The 26,396-nt window shown below is 48.2% G+C and overlaps 1 protein-coding gene across 2 annotated transcripts in view; it reads right to left on the bottom strand.

Moving 5' to 3' along the window:
- MTOR (mechanistic target of rapamycin kinase) overlaps positions 1-26,396 on the bottom strand; it is a 113,769-nt gene that overhangs the window by 65,436 nt on the left and 21,937 nt on the right. For both annotated transcript variants that reach the window (XM_037045236.1, XM_037045235.1), the window contains exons 16-28: positions 26,289-26,381; positions 25,450-25,584; positions 25,096-25,225; positions 23,293-23,543; positions 15,764-15,850; positions 13,183-13,350; positions 12,598-12,710; positions 12,137-12,299; positions 10,963-11,055; positions 10,162-10,308; positions 5,848-5,990; positions 3,120-3,282; positions 2,843-2,988 (exon numbers count right to left, since the gene is read on the bottom strand). In XM_037045236.1, coding sequence (XP_036901131.1) covers positions 2,843-2,988; positions 3,120-3,282; positions 5,848-5,990; positions 10,162-10,308; positions 10,963-11,055; positions 12,137-12,299; positions 12,598-12,710; positions 13,183-13,350; positions 15,764-15,850; positions 23,293-23,543; positions 25,096-25,225; positions 25,450-25,584; positions 26,289-26,381 — 1,832 coding nt within the window. The remainder of the gene's footprint in view (positions 1-2,842; positions 2,989-3,119; positions 3,283-5,847; positions 5,991-10,161; positions 10,309-10,962; positions 11,056-12,136; positions 12,300-12,597; positions 12,711-13,182; positions 13,351-15,763; positions 15,851-23,292; positions 23,544-25,095; positions 25,226-25,449; positions 25,585-26,288; positions 26,382-26,396) is intronic.

The following is a 26,396-nucleotide window of genomic DNA, read 5'->3' as shown; positions in this document are numbered from 1 at the left end:
AAGCTAAAATAAACATGTGGGTAGAGAAAGAAAAGCAGGTGCTATGGACTGACTGTGTGCCCTCCTGCCCAATTCTATGTTGAAGCCTCACCCCCAATGTATTGGCAGTCGGAGGTGGGGCCTTCAGGAGATGTTTAGGCCATGAGGGTGGAGCCCCCAGGAATGGGATTCGTGTCCTCATAAAAGGGACCCCACAGAGCTTTGCACCACTCGAACAAACACCTGCAACCTGGAAGAGGGTCTCACCAGAACCCGATCAACCTGGCACCCTGATCTTGGTCTTCCCAGTTTCCAGAACAGTATGGACACACATGTTTGTTGTTTAAGTCCCCCCGTCTATGCTGCCTACAGCAGCCTGAGCGGACTAGGTCAGCAGGCTGCCAGACCTCACCCTGATGCTGTGGGCTAACCAAGAAAGAGCTGTGTGTGTGTGTTTGTGTTTCCAAGTAATTGAATACCCATTTAACCCTCTGTTCCCCGAGAAGCAATCATGCTCACTGATGCAGGTAAGCTTTGAGGAGGCGTACAGTTTACCCTGTCCAGCGTCGGCCCTGCTCTGGGGATCACACAGGGACCTAATCTGTCCTGTAGCGCACGGGGAGAAGTGTCAACAGGGAGGAAGACTGGTAGAAGGATCCAGCAGCAGGAGAACTATATTGTCATCACGGCACAGCTTTTTAAAACAAAACCAAGAACTCAGAATCAGCTGTACACAGATATTTTTGTGTACAATAAACCTGACTATTTCAAAAAGGATTTAAGGCAGTTGATGCAAATGTTATGCACTTGAGTGAGCTTTTAAAAAGTGGACAAATGGTGCCCTGGCTGGTGTAGCTCAATGGATTGAGCGTGGGCCTGCGAACCACAAGATTGTGGTTCGATTCCCAGTCAGGGCACATGCCTGGGTTGCAGGTCAGTTTCCAGCAGGGGACTCACGAGAAGCAAGCATACATTGATATTTCTCTCTTTCCTTTCCCGTCTAAAGATAAATAAATAAAATCTTTTTAAAAAAGTGGACAAATGGTGAAGAGAAAGTAAGAGAAGGAGAGAAGGAGTGGGAGGCGGGGAGGGCAGCGCACAAAACAGGTGAGACGTCTGTACTTCGTCAGCGGTGGGCAGTCACCAGGCTGCAAGGAGCCGCTGTGAGGAAGGGAGTCCCACCTATCACCGCAGAGCAAAGCTGCCGAGACCAGACCACCTTCCCCCCACAGTGGGGGGTCCCCACTGGGCCATGGGAGGGCTGGGGAAGTGCTGAGAGCCGCTTCCTAAACGGCAGCTTCATTGAAGGCTGTTTCTCAAAGCCTTCTTCGTGAAAATGATGGCAGAACATCACAATGGTGCTTGGAAAAAGCAGTTTTAGAAAACTGGGAAGAAAAGCTACAAATGGAAACAAAGAAAGGGTGGACCTTCTGGTCTGCAGAGCAACTGAAGGGAGGCAAGCTGAGCTCAGTCGGACGAGGGACACACCACGGGGCTTCGAGTTCAGCTTCACTTGGAAACGGAGCTGTGTGTGTGTGTTTTCTCAGAGCCAACGTTCATCTGCGGGGAATTCTGAGACTTATTTTCGATTAGATCGGCTTAATAAGTTAAATGAGCTTGAATGCTTTCTCCAGTCCCCTGACCATATCTTTCTATTATACATCTGCATAAAAATTAATGCTTCTCCAACTTCTCAGATTTGGGGAGAAATCTAGGTAGGATGAGGGAGGGTTCAGAGAGGTACCAGACGGAAAAAGGTTAGCAGGGGAGTGCATGCGCAGAACTATTTCTTTGATGTTCATTACATTCAGTTACCAGGTATTTTACTAGTCACCGAACAAGACTGCGCAACCCAAGCCAGAGGCGGGAGGAAGTGAGGATTCTCATCTGCGTGCCCAGTCTGAAACAAGCTGTCCCGCAGGATGGCGTGTTGTTAAAATGCCACGTGGTATTTCAGAAGTCAACGTTCTCTCCAAGTCCAATCAGTTGGGCAAAATGACAACTCTATCTCTGCCTTCTCGGTCACTTTTCAAAGCATCTGAAGGAACACTGTCAGTACCCACTCAAAAGCAGAGCGAGCAGAGAGCCCGGCCATTTGACCGTCCTCTCAAATCTGGGAGCACCACACACAGCTGCCTGTCTCTGCCATGGCGGAGGCACTTACTAACCAGCTGGTTTTCCGTAAACTGTGTGTAGTGAAATAACCAACCGTGCTGGCATTTACGTGAAGATAACTGGATCCCAGAGTTAATATTCTCTGACAATCATTAGGGGAAGTGAACAGTTCTCCAGGAGCCAGAGCTAACATCTCAAGCTGTTTGTAATTTCCTAACAGCAGAAACTTTATTCAACAACCTATTTTTTCCATACTCAGGAGACTTGAAACCCACTTATGAGAGGACAGCACATAGCCAAAGCAGGGGAAGGACCAAGGCATCGCAGACTTTGCTCTGCTTTTTGAACTCACAGAACTCCAGAGGAGGGTGCCGCCACAGGCTCCAACACAGGCTGTGGATAAGAGCCGGCCCTGCCTGTGGGCGCCGTCCGGGGCCCAGGACGCAGGACCCGCTCTCCTGCCCCAGAGAGCACTGGCGAACCCGGACTCAAACTCATGTTTCCTAGGCGGCTACGGAAACAGGTGGGAAAACAACGGGAGCCCAGGTGCTCAACAGAAAGGACAACTGTGGCTGGAAAACGGGGGACAGCCATCTGCAGCCACATCTCATTCGAATGTGTCAACCAGACCTGAGGGCAGGTTTCACGGAGCAGAAGTCTCCAAGTGACTGCAGTGACCCGCAGCAAACAGTGGGGGAGGAGAGGTCATTCAGACGAAGGCAGCGATTGCAAGGGGTGTGCGGCCTACCTGATGAGAGACTCCAGGATGGCAGGGGTGGGGCCTTTCTGGAACTCCAGCTCTTTGTAGTGCAGTGCTTTGGCGTATGCTCGGCACTTGGCGGCCCTCTCACCCAGCAAAACGATGCCGTTGTCGTCTCTCAAGGGCAGGGGGCCCTGCAGGAGAGCAGAACCCCACGGCATAGGAAAACGGCAGGGGGGGCACAAGCACAAGAGGGCTGTGGGCGCTTCTCCCCTCCCACCGGCTGGTGCCCTGGCTCCACCTGGACAACGGGCAAACATCTTACCTTGTCACTGTGTTCCATGAACTCAGCCAAGTTTAACAGGGTCTGTGTGACTTCAGCAATGTCCTGTGAGGTGAGAGCCAACTCGATGCTTCGGATGAGTTCGTCCTGCTGGTCTTCATTCAGCTCAGACCAGCAGGACACAAAGGCGGCGTTGAAGAGATCCCTGAGGGCAGAGAGGAGCGGAGGAGGAGGTTGAAGATGCCTGCCTCGCCTCTGCCTGCTGCTGAGCTGTGCCTAACAATCTGCTCCCGGCATCGCCAATGTTGGTTACCCAGACCGGCGCTACCTAATAGAACTTGCTGGAAATGGTCTGTATCTTCCCTGTCCAATATAATAGTCATCAGTCACTGAGGACGTGAACTGTGGTTAAGTGTGACCGAGGAACTGAATTTTAGGTCTCATTTAATTTTCATCAACTGAAAATAACCCGTGGCTAGTGACCATTACACTTTACAGTGTGGGCACAGACACTGTGATGCACAGGAAAGGAGTGGACGGAGGAGAAAGGAGGGCAGAGAAAAGTAAGGCGCACGTTTCTTGGCGGTTTTTGCATCACTTCTCCTCCCTGCAGGGAGCGGGGTGATGAGCAGAAAGGGGACTGCTGACACAGAAGCTGGCATTAACAGATTCCGAAAACAACCTTCAAATAGTTCTTGGGGTATTTCTTAGGCAATGTGCAAATTCCTAAAACCGGGCCTGGCAAAGGCAGCATCTGTGACCATTGTTCAAAACACAACTGAACCGTTTTGGGGCGGGAGGTGATACACAAATGACAACCGAACGCAAGGAACCACAAGCATTCGAGAACAGAATCCAAGACCGTAAGCCTTAAAAGATTCTCTCTGCCAGTCTCTTACAGCTGGGGTCTTACGAGGACCTGGAACCAGAGGTGCCATGTCCAACATCACCAAAACTACTTTAGCTCATGACAGCGTCTTGTGGGCAGACATATTTGCTGTCCCTGGCATCGGACCGTTAATCTTACCCTCTTTTTTAGGGGAGTTGGAAAGTACAGAGTGTGCCTGTGATGTGCAGGTTTAGCATTTGATAGTTCTGCATCCACGTTTGGTTACATTAGAAGATTAAACCAGACCAATGTATATAATTTTAATATGTAATGGAAAAAGTAGTTGAAATTCAAAGGACAACATGAAGGTAGAAAAAAGTCCTGTGCAAATTAAGAAATAAGCCTCTGACTCGGGTGCAAGGCCACGCTGGGTCCCCAGTGAAAATGTGTGGCACTAGGGGGCAAACACTCGTGTGTGCACTATCACAAGTCTCCTGTGGACAACAGTGTGCTCGAAAGTGACTTGGAACAGAAGAGAGTTGGACATGCCAGCTGCACACGCCAGCTGCACACTGCGGAAACCCCAGTCCCAGGGACTGTTTTTAAAGCATTATGAAGACACTCGAAAGAAATGAGACGAACCGAATCAGAGCGTCAACGCAACAGTCCCAGCGCCATCACTAGGCACACCACCGCACCACCACCCGCTGCCTCCACACCACCAGCAAACCGGCTGCGCCGACAGTGAAGTGAAAGGCCTTGCTCTCGGCCCCTCGCTTTCTGCTAATTAAATCAGCATTTAATGCCTCCTTGTAAATAACAACCGTGCACTGTAGAAAAGTTGGGAAAATAGAAAAAAATGAAGAGAAAACAATCGCTCAAACCTCCCTACTTAGAGATAACTGTTGTATTACTAACCTTTTCCCTATGTACACGTACTTTTAATAGTTGAAATCACACATGTATACCATTAGCATTTCATTTTACTCACCTACATTACACTATAAATCTTTTACATGTGTTACAACCTTTTATAAAACAAATTTTTAACAGCTGTCTAGGACTCACTGTTTAAAACAGTGTTTTTTACGGCAAATGCCCTTTTCCGAAGACGGCTGCCCCACTCTCCTGCTGCAAGTGCTCCCCTAGAACTGTGCCGCCCCCCTCAAAAGGGGGCGCCCGCATCTCCTCCCCTTGAACGTGAGTGGGCCTCTGTGACCACCCTGAACAACAGAGTATGGCAGAAGCGACCCTGTGACTGCCAAGGGAACGTCATAAAGACACCATGCACTTCCGGGGGGACACCCACTCTCGAGCCCAGCCAGCATTCCCCGAGGAAGCCTGAGCGATCCACCCCGTGCTTCGTGTGGAGAGGAACCCAGGCCCCCGGCCAGGGCTGAACTTCTGGTCCATACGCAGCCCCAGCTTGCCGGGCACATGAAAAAGCCATTTTGAAAGCCAATCTTCTAGCCCCCAGAGACCCCCACTCACTCTGCACAGCGGAGACAAGCTGTCCCCACAAGTCCTGCTCAGGTGGTGGCTCGTGAGCAAAAATAAAATGACTGTTTCAGGCCACTAAGTCTTGGGGTGTTTGTAATGCAGAAATAAATAACGAGAATACAGTTTATTAGAAACAGGTTAAACTATCATATAGTTGTTTTCAATATTGCAAATGACTGCAACTTTGTAATTAAAATTTTGGATCTAAATATACTAAGGAAAGTCTACCTGCAAGGTTAAGATGGATGCTTTTCCTGCAATACGAGCTTTTTCAATCGGCCTTTTTCTTTACCCCCCACCCCCCCACCCCTGGAAGTCAGCAGAATTAAAATAGTAGCCTTCGGCCACTGCCTACCGCTGACGCGTGCACACTGTCTTCTGTGCATGGACCCTCTGGACGCTCATCAGAAGCCGGGAAGGGGGAGCCCTGACACTTCATACCTGGCCATCGGGTTGTAGGCCTGAGCCAGGGCCCAGCACGAGCGCAGCGAGGGTGACGAGGAGTCCTTCAGCAGCTCCAGGCTCAGCCGCCTCAGCCACTCCAGCCAGTCATCTTTGGAGACCCTTCTGGCAGCTCCCCAGGCCTGTCATCCCACAGGTGACAATGGAAAACCATCAGCTTCAAGGGTCCATTGTAAAAAGCCCTCATCTATTTCATGATTATTCTACTTCTTTGATTTATAAAATTAAACACCTCATGATAAAATCCCCCAGATTACAAATACAAAAGAGCAACATTTAGTTAAAAGCCATAAAGCAAAACCAGCAACCTCTAGAATATACCGCAGTATGGAAAAAGCCTCTTTTACAACTCATCTGTGCTAGATTCCACCAGCAAAGCAGAGGTCTACAGACCCGGAATGGATGGGACTGTCACATTCAGAGTATGTTCCTCCACAGACGGCCTCCAGCAGTGTATGAAGGGCCCCGGGCACACTCCACATTAGGACAGAGGCTCATCTGACATGACAGTGGTATCACATGGGGGGCAGGCAGGATGCTCAGGCTGACAGCACACGAGTCCTGCTGCAATCAGATGAGCAGTGAGCCCCAGGCATGTGGCACGGTGGCCGGATGGGACCAAACGGGTAGAGCAGACCTAATCTTTACTTCCCAGCACATGCCCTCCAGCTGCCCTCCACACTCTGGGCCCCCCAGGAACCCAGAGTTCCTCCAGGGGCAGCTTTGAGAGGTGGACGGAAAGACTCGGGCGAGGGGGCAGTATAGTGTGGTGCAGTGGCTGACACCCACACTCTGGAGCTCAGGGGATTGAGGGAAAATCTGGCTGTGTGCCCTTGGGCAAGTCACCTAACTCCTCTGTGCCTTGGTCTCCTCTTCTGTACAGTAAGGCTAATAGCTCTGGCCTCACAGGTGCTTTAAGGGCTCTTAAGCCCTTAAAGGCTAAGTGTAACAGTGCTAAGTGTACAAGTGGAACAGTGGGTACAGCAGCACCCACTGCTGTGATCGGCACAGGGAGTGTGGTGCACGGGAGTGCCATTCCTCTGAGGCCGGAAGCCCCTGGCCGGAACCCTACTTCTGCCGCTCGGCAGCCGTGGCGCTGCGGGCAAAGTACCCGCCTGCTGCGTTTGAGCCTCAGCCTCCCTCGTCTGGGGAAAACGCTATCTTAGGGGCCTGGGGCCTAGGGCCTTTTGCTCCTCCTAGAAAAGAGCAAAAAAAGGGTTGCAATTATTATCAAAGTGTCATCTCTGTGAACTGGTCTGACCCTAACTATTAAATCCCTAACTTTAAAAATACATTCTTGGCCCTGGCTGGTGTAGCTCAGTGGATTGAGCGCGGGCCTGTGAACCAGACAATCGCGGTTCGATTCCCAGTCAGGGCACATGCCTGGGTTGCAGGCCGGTTCCTTGCAGGCCAACTACCAGCAGGGGATGCACGAAAGGCAACCATACATTGATGTTTCTCTCCCTTTCTCCTTCCCCTCTAAATATAAATAAATAAGAAAATAAAATCTTAAAAAAAAATACATTCTTAAAAGATTTCTCATGTAGGGACGTGTTGATCCTCCCTGAACTAGAGAAATCACATAAATCAGAGAAGCTCTCCGGTGAAGTGGTCCGGGGAGTGAAAGAGACCCCCACGTGCTACAGTGCCTAACCATCGGTGACCTCACCCATCTCCCCCGGGGTAAACTGGAGATTTGCTGCTGTTTTTGGTAGGTTACCAATGGGTGACATTACACAAACTAACATTTTATGTCGGACACTGAAACAGAGATTCTAGAAGAAGTGAACTGAAAAACTGCATGGAGGAGTCTCACTGAGCAAACAACGAGAACTCTGCACTAGAGGGAAGAGCAAACCAGATACCAAAGACTTGCCTTTCAGACCCTGTTCTGCTGAATGAAATAGGTCCACTAGCCCCTTCCCACCCTCGGATCCCTGGCTTCCTCCCCACACACTGGGTCTCTGGACGGCTGCACCGCAGTGCACTGTGGTTTGAAAGTTGACATATATAAGACAGCATTACAGACGTCTCTGCCCGCTGATGACATGAGGCTGAGCCTGGGTCAGGGACAGGGAAGTCAGCACAGTGGTTGAGAGACCGGGCTCTGGAGTCACACTATCAGTAGGTCAAGTCCTGACTCCATTTACTGGCTGACATTGGGCAAATGGCTTAACCTTTCAGGGCCTCAACCTGCGACCTTACAGTGTCCACACCTGCAAAGTGGGGACAGTAATGACAGTATCTAACTCATCATGTTATCGTGCAGATTAAATGAATCAATACAGTGTGTAAAGCACTCACAACAGTGCCTGTCACGTGGAAGACACTCCAGCGTCGAGCTGTTATTGCCCTCGTCATTGTTACCATCTGGTAAGTGCTAGAAAAGGCCTTTCAAATGCTGGCTTAATGGACAGCTGCACAGTCCAGCGATCAGGCCAAGTCCCTGACATGGGCCTTTCCACGCTGCTCTTCAGCTGAAACCGTAATCAACTCTCCGTTCTCTGGGTTCTGTCGTTAACTGTTTAAACACCAGCTGCAGGTCAGTTTTCTCCTGCCACTGACCCGCCACACACTGACGGCCTCGTGCGGTAGTGCTGGCGCAGGCTGGTGGACTGTCGGCTGACTCACACGGAAGGTCAGCCCAACAGACAATCGAAAGGCAGTAAGAGCTGCTGACAATCCTGGAGGGCATTCAACAGGTACACACAGACGGGTTTTTCCTGCACCACGTAAGTCCTCTATTAGTGCAGCCAACAGAAATGTGACTGAGGTGGCAAACTGTCATTCTGAAAGCTGGTTAAAACCGGCAAACATGCCCATCCTTAACTATCATTGCATAAGCACACAGATGCACGATTTACTTTTTGATGACACGGAGCTGAGTGGCAGGTGCGGAGGATTTTGCTTAGGGTTTCTGAACTTGACCTCTTCTCTCGGGTCAGGTAAACTAGAGATTTCATTCTCTTTTCTGTTTGGCAATAGGTGTGCTTGTTTTTCCAAGTCCTGGGTAGAAAGGGAACTTCTTGGAAGCAGGCTAGATTACTGGGGAATTTCCTAAAGTAGAGGCCAAAGCTCTGAAGCCGGGGGACCGCTGCCTGGCTGGAAGAACAGCACGAACCTGGGCAGAGTGAGCACGTCTGGAGGAAATGGCCTCCTTGCCTGGCCCTTCCCTGAAATGTGAGCTGTCAGCAGAGTGGCTGCAAAACCACCTGGGAATGCCAGGGGCCTGATGACCTTCCTCTTCCTCCTGGAGTCTGAGACTGGCAGCCACAAAGCCCGCAGCGGGAATGCCGCGTCACTCCTGACCCAGGGACTGCCCACCATGCCCCCGGAAATTGTGTCTCTCAGCAGCTCCCACTTGCGAGCTATCTGGGTGGGTCACGTGACCCCGCAGTCAGCAGTAAACCCCCAAGTGCTCCGGACTGTGGAGTGCTCTGCACAGGCTCGGCCCAGGACCGCCGGGACCCGTCCTGCCCAGTTCTGCACCTCGCTCTGCTGCTGCACACAAGGTGCGGCTGCCTTGGGTCAGCTGCCAGTAAAGGACGAGGAATGCCATGTTTAAATCCAAACCACGAGCTGCTTACGATCCCCAGAAGCACTGAGGACTAATGCAAAATGGGAAAAACAAGCAAGCTGGTATATTTATTTAAAAATCAGGGTGGTGACTACGATTATTCTGCTCAGATCCATCACAGAGGTTCTGAAACTGCCTGTTTTCAAGTGCATGACTAATGGCATACATGGCGAGGAGCAGGTTATATTCCAGGCTTTGGTTGGCACAGAGAACTCAGTACTCATCTGCACAGAGCAAACAGCTCGCTGCTCGAAGTGTCGTCCATGAACCGGTAGCATGGGCATCACCTGGGCGTTGGACCGGCCTGAATCAGACAAGCATTCTAACAGGTGCCGCGCAGTCAGGGAGCCTGAGAAGTCTCAGCAGCTCTGCTTTACAGAGCCGGCATCAGTCTCAGTGCTAACTAGGGGGCTCGCTGGTTGTATTCCATTCATGTAAACACATTATTTGCAACAAAGTGTTCTATTATTAAAGTGCCAAGGGAGCACAAAAGGACACTTTGTTCTTTATTTTCCCTCTAATAAAAAATTTTAAAATTCAGACATCCTGAGAATGACAAAATGACCTAAGTTTATGGTTTCTAGATTTTCAGGAAAATTCTTGGGCTAGTTTTTGGTTCTTTTAAACAAAAGTTTACAAAAGCAGAAAGTTTTGAACAAGAAAGGAGAGCAGGGCTCTCTCCCCTTTCCAAGTCTCCCAAAAAACAATGGACCTGCCTTTTGAAGGTTGATGGTGCTGACATGCAGTTTCTTCATGGGCCCCGTTTCCACTGGTCCACTAGCCAGTGCATCCCCTTGGCCACTCCTCAGCATTCGATGCTGGTAAATCAAAGGGTCCTCTTCTTCATCGGCCAGGGTGTAGCCCTGCAACCAGAGATTTGTAGACAAAACCTGCAACTCCACGAGGTACTCCCAGTTTAGAACACATCCTCAAGCCTTGGAAGGTTCACACCTTCCAGAAGAGCCAGGGTTTAAGTCGGTGTGGCTCTGGGCATGGACAAAGTGAGGCTGCAGCCCTGCAGACCAGTCTTTGTCGGTCACTCCTGGTCACTGACCAGCACTGACAGAGTATGAGCATGCGGCTGGCAGAGAGGAAGCAACTGTGCACAACAGAGTGATGAGGGCAGAGGCGGCCAAGGGCCCACGGCTGTGCTTGCGTGGCTCGAGAACCAAGAAAGGTTGTTACGTTTTTGAATGGTTTCAAAAGTCAAAATAAGAGTAATATTTTGTAACACATGAAAATCATCAGAGCAGCCTATTCTGGTGTCCACAAATAAATGTCACTGCTCGGACACCAGGCTCGCTCGTCTACGTCTGCACATAGACATATGTGCCTTCCGGCCGCAGTGGCAGAGCTGAGAGGCTGCGAGAGAAAAAAATGTGCTGTCCTTACAGAAAAGGCCTGCCAGTCCCTAGCTGAGAAGTGAAAAGGCAGACACACTTCCACAGCTAAGGTGACAAGGGCACGAAGAGGAAGGACAACGGGAGACATGGGCACAAAAGCAAAGGGCAGTTCACCTTGACAATTCTGCAGATGAGGACGTCATAGCGCTGATGGTTGATGCGGTGTCGCACCAGAACTTTATTCACCATCGGAATGAAAATCTGGTACTGTGAAGGAGAGGAAGGAGATAGAAGCCGTCACTGTGGACAGTGGGAAGTAGAGAAAAGAGCGCTGCCAACACTTACAGGCATTTCTCCCGGGCTCGGGGCTGGCTCTGTGGTATTCGGAAGGATCGCTCTGTACCCCTCCTGCTACCAATCTACCCCCATCACCCTCCACCTGGGTTACTGCAACAGCCTTTTCACAGCCCCTCTGCTTCCACTCCTGGTCCAGTCCACTCTTCCGCATGACACTGAGAGTAATCATTTAAAAATACCAGGTCACATCACAGTCATTCTGTGCTCAGAATCTTCCAAACATTCTAGTCTTGGCTCGGAGAACAGCCAAAGCACTCACAATGGCAACAACAGTGATGTGCAAATGGCGCCAGAGTCACCGGGGGTGGGATGGGAGGTGGTCTGGCTGAGGGCAGGAACGTGCATTTCTCACACGCTCCCAGCTACGCAGATTAGGACACTGCTCGTCTGGGATGGCATCTGGAGAATCGGGCCTACAAGACCTGGTTTCCATGCCCACTTCACCCTGCCTTGTCTCGGACATTTTCCGAGCACTTCCCTCTCCCTCTCTCCCTCCCCCAAAGTCTCGCTGCTCTCCGGCTGTTCCTTGAAGCCTCCAAGCACGCTGCCATCTCCCACCTTTGCATTTGCTAGTCCTTCTGCCTGCATCCGGCTCTCTGGAGTTGGGCCTTTACTTTATTTAAGTCTCTGCTCCAATGCCAACTTATCAGAGGCCTTCCCTGGCTGCTCTGCACAAACAGCATCTCTCCCGCTCCCACCATTACTCTTACGAGACACACTGTGTTTGTCAGCTTTGCTTCATTGGAATGTAAGCTCTGTGAGAACAAGGACATCACTCCGTTTGCCACGTTATCCAAACAGCAATACCTAACCCACACAAGTGGCTCAATAAATACTTGCTAAATACAATAAATGTGGGGAAAAAAGGGCCAATGATTCCTAGTTTTCTGAGAGGTGTGAGGCTAACAGGCTAACAGGCTAACAAACCAAGAAGTTCACAGTCCTCTTCCCAAGGGCAGGCAGACGAGCACACCTGTTTGGGTTGCCTTACCTTCTTCCCCAGCTGAAAGACAAGGGAAGACAGCGTGTCCATGGCTGTGGGACGCAGCTCTGGGCTCTGGTCCAGGGTTCGAACGATCGGGTGAATGATCCGGGAGGCATAGTCCGTGAAATCCAGGGACTCCGTCAGGCGGTCAACTGTCTCCAGGGCTGCCCTACAACAATTGCTAATGTATAGCAATCACTGACACACAGTCCCAGAGGAGAAGTGGCTGAGGGTCACCTTCACACAGCACCAAATGGGAAGCTTCTGAGGCACTTTGGGTGACATGGATCCAACGTACATTCAGGAGGGGTAGGGACAGTTAGGACTTTCATAAACCTGGGGCACTTCTACACTAAATAATGGGTGCTGAAATAACAACAAAAAGATGGCCTGGGAACTGACACAAAAGGACATTTTCAACAAAACATTAAAAGCTCGACCGTTCACCCCAAAGGGCAGGTCCTTACTTTCGAGACGGCAGTGGAACTTCAGGGGCATCAAACAGCTTCACGATGGGGGGCAACAGCAAATGCAGGTAGTCGTCCAGGTTGGCGCCGAAGAGCTGGATTGCAGCCAGCAACTGCGGAAGGGAGCAAGAGTGCGGCAAGGGACAAGGGCGGCGGCGTCAGTACCTCAGTGCGTGGGGGCGGTGCTCTGGATAATTCACTGAACTTCTGTGGGGACTCGGAAAGCCTTTACTAAGTGGCTTTGAACTACGTTCTTCTGGTAGCATCTTCCCCCTTTATTTATTTTGCTTACATATACTTTGCCTTCTGTGAGCTTAAATTCAATTGGTAAGGAATCTGTTGCTAGAAAATAGAGAAATCTGGTCTGGGATAAAACATCTACCAAGAACGTGTACCAGAACCAAACGGTAACCCAGGAGGACCACTGACGCTCTGCACACTGTGAGCTGTGTGTAGCAGGTGCTCCGCTCTCTGGATTCACTCTTGTGGATTAAGCACCACCCTGTCTCTCAGAACAGGGTCTTGTCTCTTAGCTGCCCTTGAGGGATGCTGGAACTCTCTCTAGAAGATGCCCTGGCTACTGACCTTGATGGAGACGATGCGGCCTGGGCTGTTGTCATGCATGAAGACCCGTAGCATATGCGGGATCAGCTGGGGCAGGTAGAGCTTAAATTCACCCCCGAGAGCTACCACAATTTGCTCAATGAGAAGAATGATCGTGCTCTGGATTGAGGTGTTCATGACCCAGAATTCCTGTAAAGAGGGAAGAGACAGGAGCAAAGCCAGGTTCCCCTCTGCTGAAGTATGAACCGAGGAACCGAGATGGCCAAAAGGAGCAAAACGTAGTGAGCGCAGTCTGCCCCCAAACGAACTCCTTCCCTGTCCTCCTCTCCCTGGGCCTCCCTGTACCCTGTCACAGTGAGTGGACAAACGAAAATGGCACTTCTCCAATGCACAAGGCCACTTTGCCACTCTGTGCTTTGTTCCCGCTGCTCCTTGCCTAGAATTCTACCTCTTGCTCAGCTAAGCCCTATCTTTCTAGACTGGGCTCAAACTTTACTTCCCCTCTGAAGGCTTTTCTGCTATGGTGTCATGATTCATTTTGGGTCCCCCTGCCTCCTTTTTTCTAGCACCCATAATATTTAATTTTCTTTGCATCCCTTCCTCTACTAGACTATAAGCGAGTTAAGGGCAAGAAGCCCTTTGATCCATCTCTGCCTCCCCAGAATCTAGCAGACACTTGGCGTATTCAGCAACTCAACATGCCTTTACGGAACGAACCAATGACTCAGTCTGTGTCACCTGTAGCACTGAAGTCATGCAGGGCAGATTCCTTACTTTGGGCGTCACCTGGTCTCTCCCAGAGGGCGATGCTGCTGTGAACGAGGTGTCCTGACCTTCCTGAGTTTAGTCTTGGCTAGTTATCATCTGACAACTGTCCCATATCATTTTCAAGCCTGGGTAGTGCCACAAAATGAGCACTCTTCTATACTCCTATAATTACATTCTGTGTAAGTTACTAAAGTAAAAATGTGGTTGTTTGGCCACAGATCCTGCCTCAGCACTGCAAGGCGAATTGGTCCAAGTCTCCGACTGCAGGAAGAGCTGTCATTTCAAGTCCACTGAAGAAGACAGTTGCCTCCTGCCTCCTTTAGAACCTCCGAAGTAGAAGACTTACCATAACAAACTCCAATGAGGGCAATGCATGCCCATTAATGCCCTCGGGCCCCCCAGGTAATTCAGAATGGAAACCAATAAAAACAAAGGATAACTCCGCAGAAGAAAGGTGTTAAAAAAGCATAAGGATTTTCATTTTAACATTTTCTTAAGCATAATAGTTCAGAAAGTGAAAACCACACCAAAGATGCTGGTAAGACCTTTCTTTCCAAAAAGGCTACTTTTCTCTTGATAAGGAATTTTTGTCCAAGGACCACCACAGCTCTCATGGCCTCCGCAGCGTCTCTGATGTTCACACACTAGAACTGCACTCGCCTTCTACAGGGGGCCCCCATCTCCCACTGCACCACCGCCAGCCCCTCAACAGGGGCTCCTGCACCTCAAAGAAGCCGGCAGCTGCCCGGGGACCAGCGGCCGGATCAGTGCTCACAAAGGCTGCGCTCCTCCCAGGCTCTGGGGAGCTCATTAAACACCCAGGACCGACAGGAAGGGGAGCCCCGTTGCACCTCCTCTATCTCGGAAGAAATGAAAGCTGTGTTTGCAGGTGTGAAGCTCCCTGCCTCAAACCCCGATGTTTTAGTCTTTAGTCCTTTTGGGGGAATAAGTCACAGATCACTTCAGCTTCAAACCACAAGCACACCGCTCCCCCTGCCCGGCCCCCAGCACCGGGCCCCTCCGCGTTCTGCCAGAGGCTTCCTTGTTCAGAGCCTCTGCGGCAGGAGGCAGAGAACAGGAGGCAGGGAACGGAGCGGCTTGAATTATTCATACATGCAGCGGTTTTTCAGCTCTGAGACCAGCCGCTTTGATTTTAGTCCTGCTGCTTCCTCCAAGCTAACTACAAAGGTCTGGTGGAGAAGAGCAGAAATCACTGGAAGAACTGTCTCCTAATTCTGTGAGGACACAGCCATCTCTGCAGAGCGACCTTCCTGACAGAGACATTTAAATTACACAGAACAGCAGGATGCAGGCCTCCCCCGAACGGGAGCCTTTCCCGTATGCCACCGTGGTGCCGGGCGGCGCCCTTGCTTTCAGAGGGGGCAGGGAGAGCGCCACCTGCTGCCTCAGTGTCTGGCCGGAGCCCACCGGGTTCCAGAGCGCCGGGAGCCCAGCCCAGGGCTCATAAGGGCACAATTTCCTGGGCTTTCCTAGGAACAGTGAAGCACCATCGGGATGTTAAAGTGAAATGGCTTTGTTGTGCGTGAGGCAAAGAACTCAGGAGCCTATTTCTGGCAGAACAGCTACCTCGGGCTCCTCCTCAGACTTCACACCTGTTCTCTGCTACCTGGGAGCCTGCAGCAAACAGTCCCCTCACCGCCCCCCCTACCCCGCTCTCTTTCATAACCTAGAGGGACACCTTCCCCCACTCTGTCCTCGGGCTGTGTGAGCTCCAATGTGACCCATGAGAAGACGCCCAGGTTATCCAAGCCAGCTCCTGATACTCCTGGACCCAAATGGTGAGGGACAGACCAAAGCATTAGCTTCTACTCACTCTCATGAGAGTGACTATTTCGTCCATGTACGGTCTGATGTGGCTCTTCACGAAGGACACCAACATTCCCAGCTGCTGGAACAGAAACTGAAACGGGGAAGAGGTCAGCAAGTTGGCCCAGGCAGGACCCCGAGCCCCCCGGTTCACCCTCAGTCCACGAAAGTGAGTGAAACAACCGTGGGACCCGTTTGCGCACCACCCCTCCTACTGAGGGTACATTCCCCCCTCCTAAAGTTTGGACTCCAGGCCTTTGGTGGTGATGGGGGTGCGGCTAGAAACAACTGCCAACGGCTTCACACGCCAGGCTAGCCAGTCACTGCATGGCAGGGGCTGCGGCGCCAGGTGGCAACTGGGAGCCATCCCAGCCCCTCCCAGCTCTAGGAGCTTCCTTTCCCCTCTCCGCATCCAGCCTCTTCATTGGGAACATGGAGATTAACAGTGTTTGCCTCACAGGCTTGTTGCAAAAGTGAAATGGGGTAACACCTGGAAAGCACTAGAACAGGGATATGAACACTAAGTGCTCCGTGAACATCAGCAACCATTGAAGGATTTCTGGAGTCACCGGACTTGAAAATGAACTTGAAATTTTAGTCAACTGTAAATGTACCTTTTGTTTATTCAGCTCTAAATCACTACCGCTTATTTTCTAAAATAAATACAATTATGGAAACTGTAGTTCATTTATAGTAATTAACTAATTAGGTCTTAATTAATTACTTAATACAGCAAGCAAATTGGGGAAGGGATGGGATAAGGAAATTCTACTGAGGTTGGTACCTTGCAATTGTAAGGAAAGACGCCATCCACCAAATAAAGTTGGAAATAAGGAAGGCTTGGGGAAGGGACACCCCAAGTGTCCCTTCCAGGTCTTCAGGGTGTAGTATGTATTTGGTTTGGTTATGATTTCCAGAGAGTGCTACATGTATTAAGTAGCAAATCACGTTCTAATGCCCTCCCCAAAAGATTTTTATGCTCTCTATGCCTCGGCTTTCCTCCATTGACAAGAACGATGTAGTGATGAACACGCTTATTTTCACTCTTATTCACATTTTGGAACCTGGCTAAATCTGGAATAAATAAAAAGTGTTTCAAACAGTGAGTAACAGAACCCACTGCCGGAGGAGGTGGGCCGGCAGGCCCTACAGGACGGGGCTCGCAGCGAGCCCGGGCTAACTCTCACGACGGGGCGGGCGCCAGTGTGTCCACAGAGGGGACTTGGTACACAGAGCTGTCCCCACCAATCTCCTGGCCCCTCCTCACAGACTCACTGCTGACAGTTTTTGTAAAATGGCCCCTATAAAAGTGCACTGCAGAAATCAAGGGACATGAGCCTCTATAATATAGACTCTTTAGTTACATTTTTGCTGTGCGAAACCTGAAAGGAGGTGGAACGTCTATGCTGGAGGAGAAAGAGGGCAGTGGGGTGGCCGGGGAGGGGGGCAGGGACAGCCTTGAGACAGAAGGACAAAGCCTCCTGACCCTTGCTGTCATGTGCTATTAAGTGCAAGTGGGGAGGTGACAACACAGACAAGCAGCGGACAGGCAAGCGCCTCACTCGCAGGCGAGGAGCTCCGTAGCCACCTCCTCTCCTCTCCCTCAGGGTCCCCACACGTTGTTTTCTTCCCCCTGAACATGACCATTTTACGAGAACACATGGCTTTATTCCTAAAATACAGTGGATTAGATCTCCTTCCAAATCCCCCTGCTATGAAAAGGTTGAAAGTGATGCATAAAAGACAACAACATACATCGTTACTACATGATTAGAACTGAAGCTTGTCACATAAACCCAAGCCTTCAAAGGGCTGCCCGTGAAGAGGAACGGCGAAGCCCTGCTTCCACCCCACCGTGCCCGACCTCAGTCGGTCCAGCGGCAAAGGCAACAAAGAAATTTCTCAGTTTTGATGTGAGGCCCAGGTGAAAAAATGTCTTCCCTACAAGTTTGTGATTTCAGGCCACTTGCATGTGGGTTTAGAGGGTTATTTTAACTATCTGTGTGGCCCGAGAACCTTTAAGCCAAGAAATTAACTTAAAGTTCTCCTGGGTCGCCTGGCAGAAGCAAATGTAAACCCAGAGCAGACTCCCCAGTACTGCTCCAAGGCAAGTCCAGCTAAACCCGACATGTGCATGCAGAACTGCACCACACCTGGGACAGACCCATGAGACTCAGCACAAACAATGAACAGCAGAACTAAGTCCATCAAGGGTTTTCTATGTACTAGAGTTAGTAGAAAGTAAACAAACCTGTTTAAAAATGCTTAAAGAAGTAAGTGAGGATAAAAGCAGTGAATAAGAAATAGGATACCACCAAAAGATACTAGGCATATTTGAAAGAACATAGGATAACTTTAGAAATTAACAAAAAAAGTAGTTAAAACTAAAAAATTCAATGACGGGTCAAAAATACACAGCTGAAAAATTATCAAATAGAGGATAGACCTGCTTCGGTGAAGGAAATAGACAGGCAAGTCCAAGAAGCACAGAGTTCCAGAAAAGATGGGTACAAAGAACTCCACTCCAGGACACACCATAATTAAAATGCCAAGTGTTAAACATAAAGAGAGAATCTTAAAAGCAGCAAGAGAAAAGCAGTTAGTTACCTACAGGGGAATTCCCATAAGACTGTCAGCTGATTTCTCAAAAGAAACTTTGCAGGCTAGAAGGGACTGGCAAGAAGTATTCCAAGTCATGAAAAGCAGGGACCTACAGCCAAGATTACTCTACCCAGAAAAGCTACTATCATTTAGAATTGAAGGGCGGATAAAGAACTTCCCAGACAAAAAAAAAAATAACAGAGTTCATCATCACCAAACCATTATTATATGAAATGTTAAAGGGACTTATTTAAGAAAAAGAAGATCAAAACTATGAACAATAAAATAGCATTAAATATGTATCTGTCAATAATTGAATCTAAAAAATAAACTAAGCAAATAAGAACAGAGATAGAGCCCTGGCTGGTGTAGCTCAGTGGATTGAGCACTGGCCTGCAAACCAAAGGGTCGCTGGTTCAATTCCCAGTCAGGGTACATGCCTGGGTTGCCCACCAGGTCCCTCATGGGGGGGGGGCGCGGGGCACGCACAAGAAGCAACCACACATTGATGTTTCTCTCCTTCTCTTTCTCTCCCCCTTCCCCTCTCTAAAAATAAAACCCCAAAACCAGACAGAATCACTGATACAAAAAGTGTTTTGATGGCTGGCAGGTGGGAGGAGGGTATGTGGGAAACAGGTGAAGAGGTGAGGGGGTTAAGGAGTACCAATAGGTCGTTACAGAATAGCTGTGGGATGTACCACACAGTGTAGGAAAGGGAGCAGCCAGAGAACTTACACACATGACGCATGGACACGAACAAAAGTGGGGAGGGCCTGAGGGAGTCGGGAGTGCTGGGTGGAAGGGGGCAAAGGGGGAAAAATTGGGACAACCGTATTAGCATAATCAACAAAATATTTTTTAGAAACCTTAAAAATTCACTGACAGTTAAAAAAACAGAGCTGAAGAATTAATGAACACAAAATAAATGTACAAATGTATCTCTGAGAGACAAAGATGAAAAATATGGACTGGAACCAGATCTGGTCAAGGCTCTAAATCTAACCAGTTTACAGAAGTCAAAAGACAAAACTAAAGACACAATCAGTCACATCTAGAATGGAAAAATCTATAGGACAAAGACCTGGTTTCTTCCACAAATACATGACATGAAAAAGTAGAGGAAAAAAAGAGAGAGAACTGGACATACACAAGGTAAACCAAATGCCAGGGTGTAGACCCTATTTGAATTGATTCAAATAAACAAAATATAAAAAGAAAATTTTAAGATGAACAAGGACATCTGAAGAAGGACTGATCTTAAATGATATTAAAGAATTATGTTCATTTTATAGGTATCATACTTTAGTTATATGGGGAAAAAGTATTTATTGGTGAAATAATATAACAGCTGAAATTTTCTTTAAACCACACCAGAAAAAGTGTGTGTGTGTGAGTGTGTGTAGGGACTGTGAGAATTACATGACACCAAACTGAGAAAATGCCAATAACTACTGATGAGTATGAGAACTTAATAAAAGTCGTCTACTGTTGTGACTGAAATACTCTATTACGAAATGTCTAATAAATTAGAAGTAGCCAACAAATAGAGGGCAAGAGATAAGAACATGGAAACGTAACCCAACACGGGTGGAAAAGAAAACAAACAAACGCAGCAGGACAGAGTAGAGCACTAGGCGGGAGGGGTGGCTGCAAAGCCAAGTGTCTAGTCACGGGACAGGACTAGGCTGAATGCCCCGATTTCGAAATGGGTTAAAACAATAATCTAGCTATATCATCATGTACACTACAGACCCCTCTAAAACAAAAGTCGCAAGACAGTGGAAAATATAAGGATAAGACAAGACACATACCTTTAAAAAAAAGTGCTGGTGCAGCTATATTAGTATTAGGCAAAATAAGATGTTATTAAAGATAAAAAGGGTCACTGCAGAATGATAAAAGATGGAATTTGCAGGAAGATATGATGACTTAAGATTTGTATGCACCTAACATAATTCAAAATATGTATGAGAGAACTGACAAAATATGAAAAACTGATAAATCCGCTACTGTAAAGGGAGATTTTTACTTCACTCCTCTCAGAAACCGATTAAGCAAACAAAGTTTAGGGATATAAAAGATGCGAACACAGTTGTGATAATCAATGACACACGGAGAACCGTGCGCACCACATCTGCGAGCCCACACTGTCCCCAAGCACAGAGGGAGCCCTGTTCAACACTGACCCAGCACTATCAGACTGTTAAGGCGGTGTCTGAACATCAGAGAATCACAAATTCAGTGCAATTAAGATAGAAAGATACCACCGCAAAAGAAATAAAAATTCTGCAAGTCTGCAAATTAAAATACCCACTCTTTCAATGGTGAAAGAAGAAATCATTACAAACATTAGAAAATACTTATTTCTGAAGGGTAATGAAAATGCTTCGTTATTATTCAGCAACAAAAAAAGAATGAACTACTGATACATAATACAATATGAAGGAGCCTCAAAAGTATCAGGTCAGGGGAAAGAAGCTAGGTGTGTACACACACACACACACACACACACACACACACACACACACACGATTTCGATCCTATGAAGTGCCCCAAAAGGCAGGTCTCCAGAGACAGAAAGTGGGGAAATGGTCACCTAGGGTTGGGGGACAGAGGAAAATGACTGCAGAAGGGCAGGAGGCTTCTTCCTGGGGTGACAGAAATTTGCTAAAATTAGATTGTAGTGATAGTTACAGAATTCTGCAAATATACTATGGATTACTTCAATTTACACTTAATAGGACTTTCATGGTGTGCAAATTTCATCTCAATAATGTTTTTAAAAGTTTTGAATGCAGCTAAATAATACTTGGGAGTAAAATATACAGATTTAACAGGTTAAGTTAGACAAGAAGAAAGACTGACAACATAAAAATTTTTTTTAAAAGCCAAAAACAGAAAATAGGAGAATTATAATAAAAAAAGCAACAACCAAGGATACAAGAGAGAAGATCAACAAAAGCACACTAGTTCTTTGAAAAAGAAAAACACTGACAAATCTCTAGCAAGAAATTAAAATATAAAAGAATAGTGTGACTAAATTCATGCCAACAGATTTTATTGTTTAGATAAAATAAATAATTTTTTAGAACAATGTGACCAAAACTGTCTCAAAAAGAAACTGAAAAATTCAACAAATTTTTGAACTTATAGTTAAAAAAAAAAATTACAGCCCTGGGCTCAGTGGACTGAGTGCCGCCTGCGAACTGAAAGGTGGCTGGTTCATCCCCAGGCAGGGCACTCGCCTGGGCTGCAGGCTGGGGGCATGCGCGAGGCAACCGATCAATGTTTCTCACATCGATGTTTCCCTCCCTCTTTTTCTCTAGAAATAAATAAATAAAATCTTTTAAAAAATTACAGATCAATTCCACTAAGCAACAAAGATGTAAAAATTGTAAAATAAATATTAGATATAAAATCAATGTATTAAAAAATCATAACCAAGATAGTTTTAACATAGGAGTTCAAAAATGTTTCAATATGAAAACATGTATCTATGTAATTCAACATATTAACACACTGAAAGACAAAACTCATATAATCACTATAACAGATCAATAAAAGGCATTTGATAACTCCAATACTCATTCATGATAAAAGCTCTTCAGCAAATCAAGACCATGAGAGAATGTTCATAAACTGTAAAAGCTACCTGCCAAAAATCTACAGCAAACTTTATACCTAGTGGTGAAATCTTAATAGCAGTCCCATTAAATCAGAATTAAGATGAAAAATTCCCAGTCACCAAGCCTAACCAATGGTGAAGGTTCTAGAAACGCAGTAAGAAAAATAACTGGTTCACAGATTAAAACAAAAATCCCAAAACTATCTTCTTCTTTTTGCAAATTACATGATTATCTAGAGCAAAAACCTGAGGAATTTATAGGTAAACTTTAGGATTACTCAGACTTCAGTGAGGTCAATTACATAACAATAAATTGGCCTTTTACATTCCAGGCACAAAGTTAGAAAATGTACCTGCTAAAAAGATACTACCTCCTCTACATGCACATCACACTTGAGTATCTTCACAGAAGGAAAAATAATTAGTCCAAGTATCTTTGCAGCACAGCACTCCATTCACTCTTGTGTCAAATGCTTATCTAAGAACAGCAGAAACTGTGAAGCCACCTTGAACTTCATAAAGTAAGTTTCCTATCACTGGTGGTGTAGGTATAGCAATCACCAAACCACTTTGCAAGTTCTGTGGCTTAGGGAGAAAAACACAGAGCAAGAGAGAAAAAAAGGGAAAGAAAGGGGGAAATTCCTCTTTATAGAAAAACGCCAGCTATTAAAACTAGAAAAAAATAATAGAACTGGGAATTCCTAATCTTGCAACCAGCGTGATAAGTGATTGAGGCAAGGACCGACCACGTACGCCAAACTCACTGGGTGAAGGGCAGATGGGGAATAGGACAGGCACACAGTCTCGGAGAATCCCCCCATGGGTTACTTAATGACTAAGGGAAAAAGGTGCCCATCTGATGGGGCGTCTGACAGATACCAACTAACCACGTGCTCAAATTTAGGACCAACAATAACGGGACAAACAGGAGATACAGGAAGAAGCGGGCAACTTCACCTCTAGTATTTTCACTAAAGATGCTGGACTTCAATCTGACCACAAGGCAGCAGCCGGACACCCACACAAGGGTGTCCCACCAGGCAACTGTCTGTGCCACATGGACTCTGGACGACTGAGAATGACAACGCTGTCCTTCCCCACAGGCACTTGCCTTGTAGCCATTTTGAGGGGAAACTTGGCAAACTGGGCCACCCGATTAAACTTAGGTGTCAGAGTTAAGGGAGAGGAGAGGCATCAGGTCCAACAGCCAGCAGAGTGATCAGGAAGCTGAAGTGCAGGCAGACCTTTCATGCAGGTGTCAGGCGTGGCTTAGAGCGGAGAGGAGCAAGGGCTGGGGCTGAGCTACTTACTTCCCGGATGGCCCCGTCACAGACCCGAATGACATTGAGGAATGTGGGCATGACCTGGGGCAGGAACTGCACACACTTGAGCCCCAGGGACTTGAAGATGAAGGTGATGGCCTGGACAACCATGGTGTGGTGGTGGGAGAGGGACTGGTCTCGGAAGATCCGCATCAGGGCCACCATGGACACGGCTGGGTAGAACTCGTCCAGAGGCAGGTTCCCCATGTTGACCAGCATCTCGCTCGTGCTGTAGTCAGCTAGGGCAGAATGGCGACGACAAATGTGAGCTTATGTGACACGACCCTGACTTTAGGCAGAGCATGGTTTGTGTAACAACAAAAAAAGAAACCCCCCCACCCTGGCTGGTTTGGCTCAGTTGGTTGAGCGCATTCCAGTAAACTGAGACATCACAGGTTCTATTCCCGGTCAGGGTACATGCCTGGGTTTGCAGGTTCAGTACCGGTCGGAGCTTGTAAGAGAGGCGACTGATTGATGTTTCTCTCTCACATCAATGTTTCCCTCCCTACTTCTCTCCCCTCCCCTTTCTCTAAAAATCAATAAGCACATCCTTAAGCGAGGGGAAAAGGATCCTCCTGACAGCCATTAGCACTCGCATCGTTCTCCCTGCTGTTTTTCAACGCTGTCGGACACACAGGATACGTTAGGAACCAACAAATAGGCTCCGGCATCAAGGACTAAACAGTTTTTGGCTTTCCTATTACCTAAACCACTAAAGCCTAAAACAGTGCATGATGGGTTTTCTTAAAACAGCCACGTTTAACTTAGCTTCCACTATTACAGTTCACAACTCTGCAGCTGAAACCATCTATAAAAATAATTACTTTCCCAAATGAAAGAAAAGGGAATTAAATTAGGCAAACATCTGTTCAGCACCTGCTTGGTTCTCCTAAGCAATTGAGATAAGTGGGCGGCAAACGCTCCCTGACCTGCATACTGCCCATCTCAAGGACTTGGGGGTGGGTGGTTCACGGTGAGTGCGGAGGGGGGTAGGCCTGGATGACTGACACGCTGAGTAAGGGGGCCACCTGGAGGGACATGGCTCAGGCTCTGCTCTTGACAGGATAACATCACCGGCACACTTCTTAACATACAGAAGAATAAACTGAAAGGAATATGATCCCATCCACACAATTTAGAAACCAATTATTTTACTTTGGAAAAATAACATTTTGTTGGAATAGCGGGAGAACAACTGTTGAATTTTCATGCCTTTGGAAATAAACCTGCCCTGATGGACAACAGATTATGTCTAGAAAATTCTCCCGTGTCCCACACCCCACCCTCTCTCTCAGGCAAGGTGTCCAAAGGCAATGGGCTCTGGGACCAGACCACTTGGTGGACAAAAGAGCCTTGGAACCTCACTGCTAGCGTTTCTATCAGTCAATTGATATTGATTTCCCTATCAATCAAAACGGGAAAAATAAATTCTACCCTCTTCCTCCTATAGTGCCATGGGACAGCACAGAGAAGCACTAACAAAGAATGAGAGGTGAACAGAAGTGACGGGGTGGTAGCTCGCATCTGCCACCAGCCCCCAAAGTGAGTACAGACTGAGCCTGCCGACCCTCAACAAAGAACCTGGACGGACGTGAGCACTCTGCACACACTGGGAAGCAGCGTCCCGGCTGCGAGTCCAGAGAAAATCAGGACTTTGCATTCAAAGGTGCAAAGCGAGCCAATATGCTGCAACTCTCCAGTTACCCAGCCTAAGACTCTTTCTAGACATGGCTGCCGAGGGCTCTGGCAGGTAGACACTTGGCCAGTCCCTCACGGGTCCCCTCAACTTACAGGAATCCTGACTCGACTTGGATTCTGACAGGCTGACCGCAGAAGCGTCCCGGGACTGGTCGATCATGCCGATGTTCACCTTGTGCTTGTAGGGATCCAAGGCCCCCAGGAGCCCTAACACACGGATGGCCTGGGGGGGGAGGGGAGGGAAAAGACAACATTCATCATAGCATCTGACTGTAACAGTTTCCAGGGAGATTCTCCTCCTGTTCATACCCGATGACCTGCTGTAGCTACGTGAACAAAACGGACGGGAAGTCTACTCAGAGCATGTTAGTGCTGCAAACGTTTGTGTGTATCTCTCTCCGCTCTCCCAGATGAGTCTTTAAAGACCAAGCGGGCCACCTTCCCTACCTCTCTCCGTGTACCCTGGTTCTGCTCAGTCTTCAGGAAATTCAGCAGCACCTCAAGCAAAGTGGGGTACTTTCTGTAGGGCTCCACCACATAGCCGGTGCTGGCCACCAACTGTCCCAGGGTCCATAGGGCCACCTGGACAGACAAAAGACCACACGGTGAGCTGAGCCAGTAAGAGAGAACGAAAAGTTTGTACTCCTGGTTAAACGGCTGCAAGGAAGTGTTAGAGGCTCTCATAACAAAAGAATTTCCAGTCGAGACGCGAGGCATGAGCAGCAACCCTCAGAGCAGGGATGTAAAAACCAGGCCGCGGACCAGCACAACCACCACCGGATCAGACCGTAACAAACAGCCCCAGCTTCCTCCGAGGAAACACATAGTCCTTCCATATCCTGACTGACAAGCAGGAGGAGTCTGACTCGAAAGGAAATTAAAACTGCCCTTAATTTCAGCCCAGTCACCTAATGACCTCAATGACTAAGGTGCAGCCAGGCCCGAGGAAGGAGACTGAAGCTCTGCTGGCCTCCAGAGCTGGGGGTCAAGGCTTTCTTCTCCCTTCGGGGACCAGGCCCAGCAGACCAGGCCCTGACAGAGGATCGGCATTTGCCTTTGTCCCGAGGAAATGGCACTGGTCAGCCCTGACCCTTACTGGAAGTGACTCCTGGCCAGGATGACAGCTAATTCTGGTTCTCTGGCTTTCTTCCTTTTACTCATTCAGCACATATTCCTGAGTACCTGCTATGTGCTAGGCGCTGGCTAGGGACACAGGAGACTAGGAGAGACCAGGTCCCGGGCCTCACGGAGTCTGTCCTGCTCAGCCAGGAAGCTGTGGTACTCACCTGCCTTTTGGCCAACAGAGAGGAATCCTGGAGCATGTCCATGATGATAATAAAAAGTTCATCAACCCACTTCCTCATTTCTAGGCCACTAACCTACAAAATGAAAAA

The sequence above is a fragment of the Sturnira hondurensis genome, unplaced genomic scaffold (assembly GCF_014824575.4).
Source record: "Sturnira hondurensis isolate 20B ecotype Veracruz unplaced genomic scaffold, ASM1482457v3 Scaffold0004257, whole genome shotgun sequence".
Lineage (NCBI taxonomy): Eukaryota > Metazoa > Chordata > Mammalia > Chiroptera > Phyllostomidae > Sturnira > Sturnira hondurensis.
Note: the sequence above shows the minus strand (reverse complement) of the source record. Positions and strands in the feature narration are given on the sequence as shown.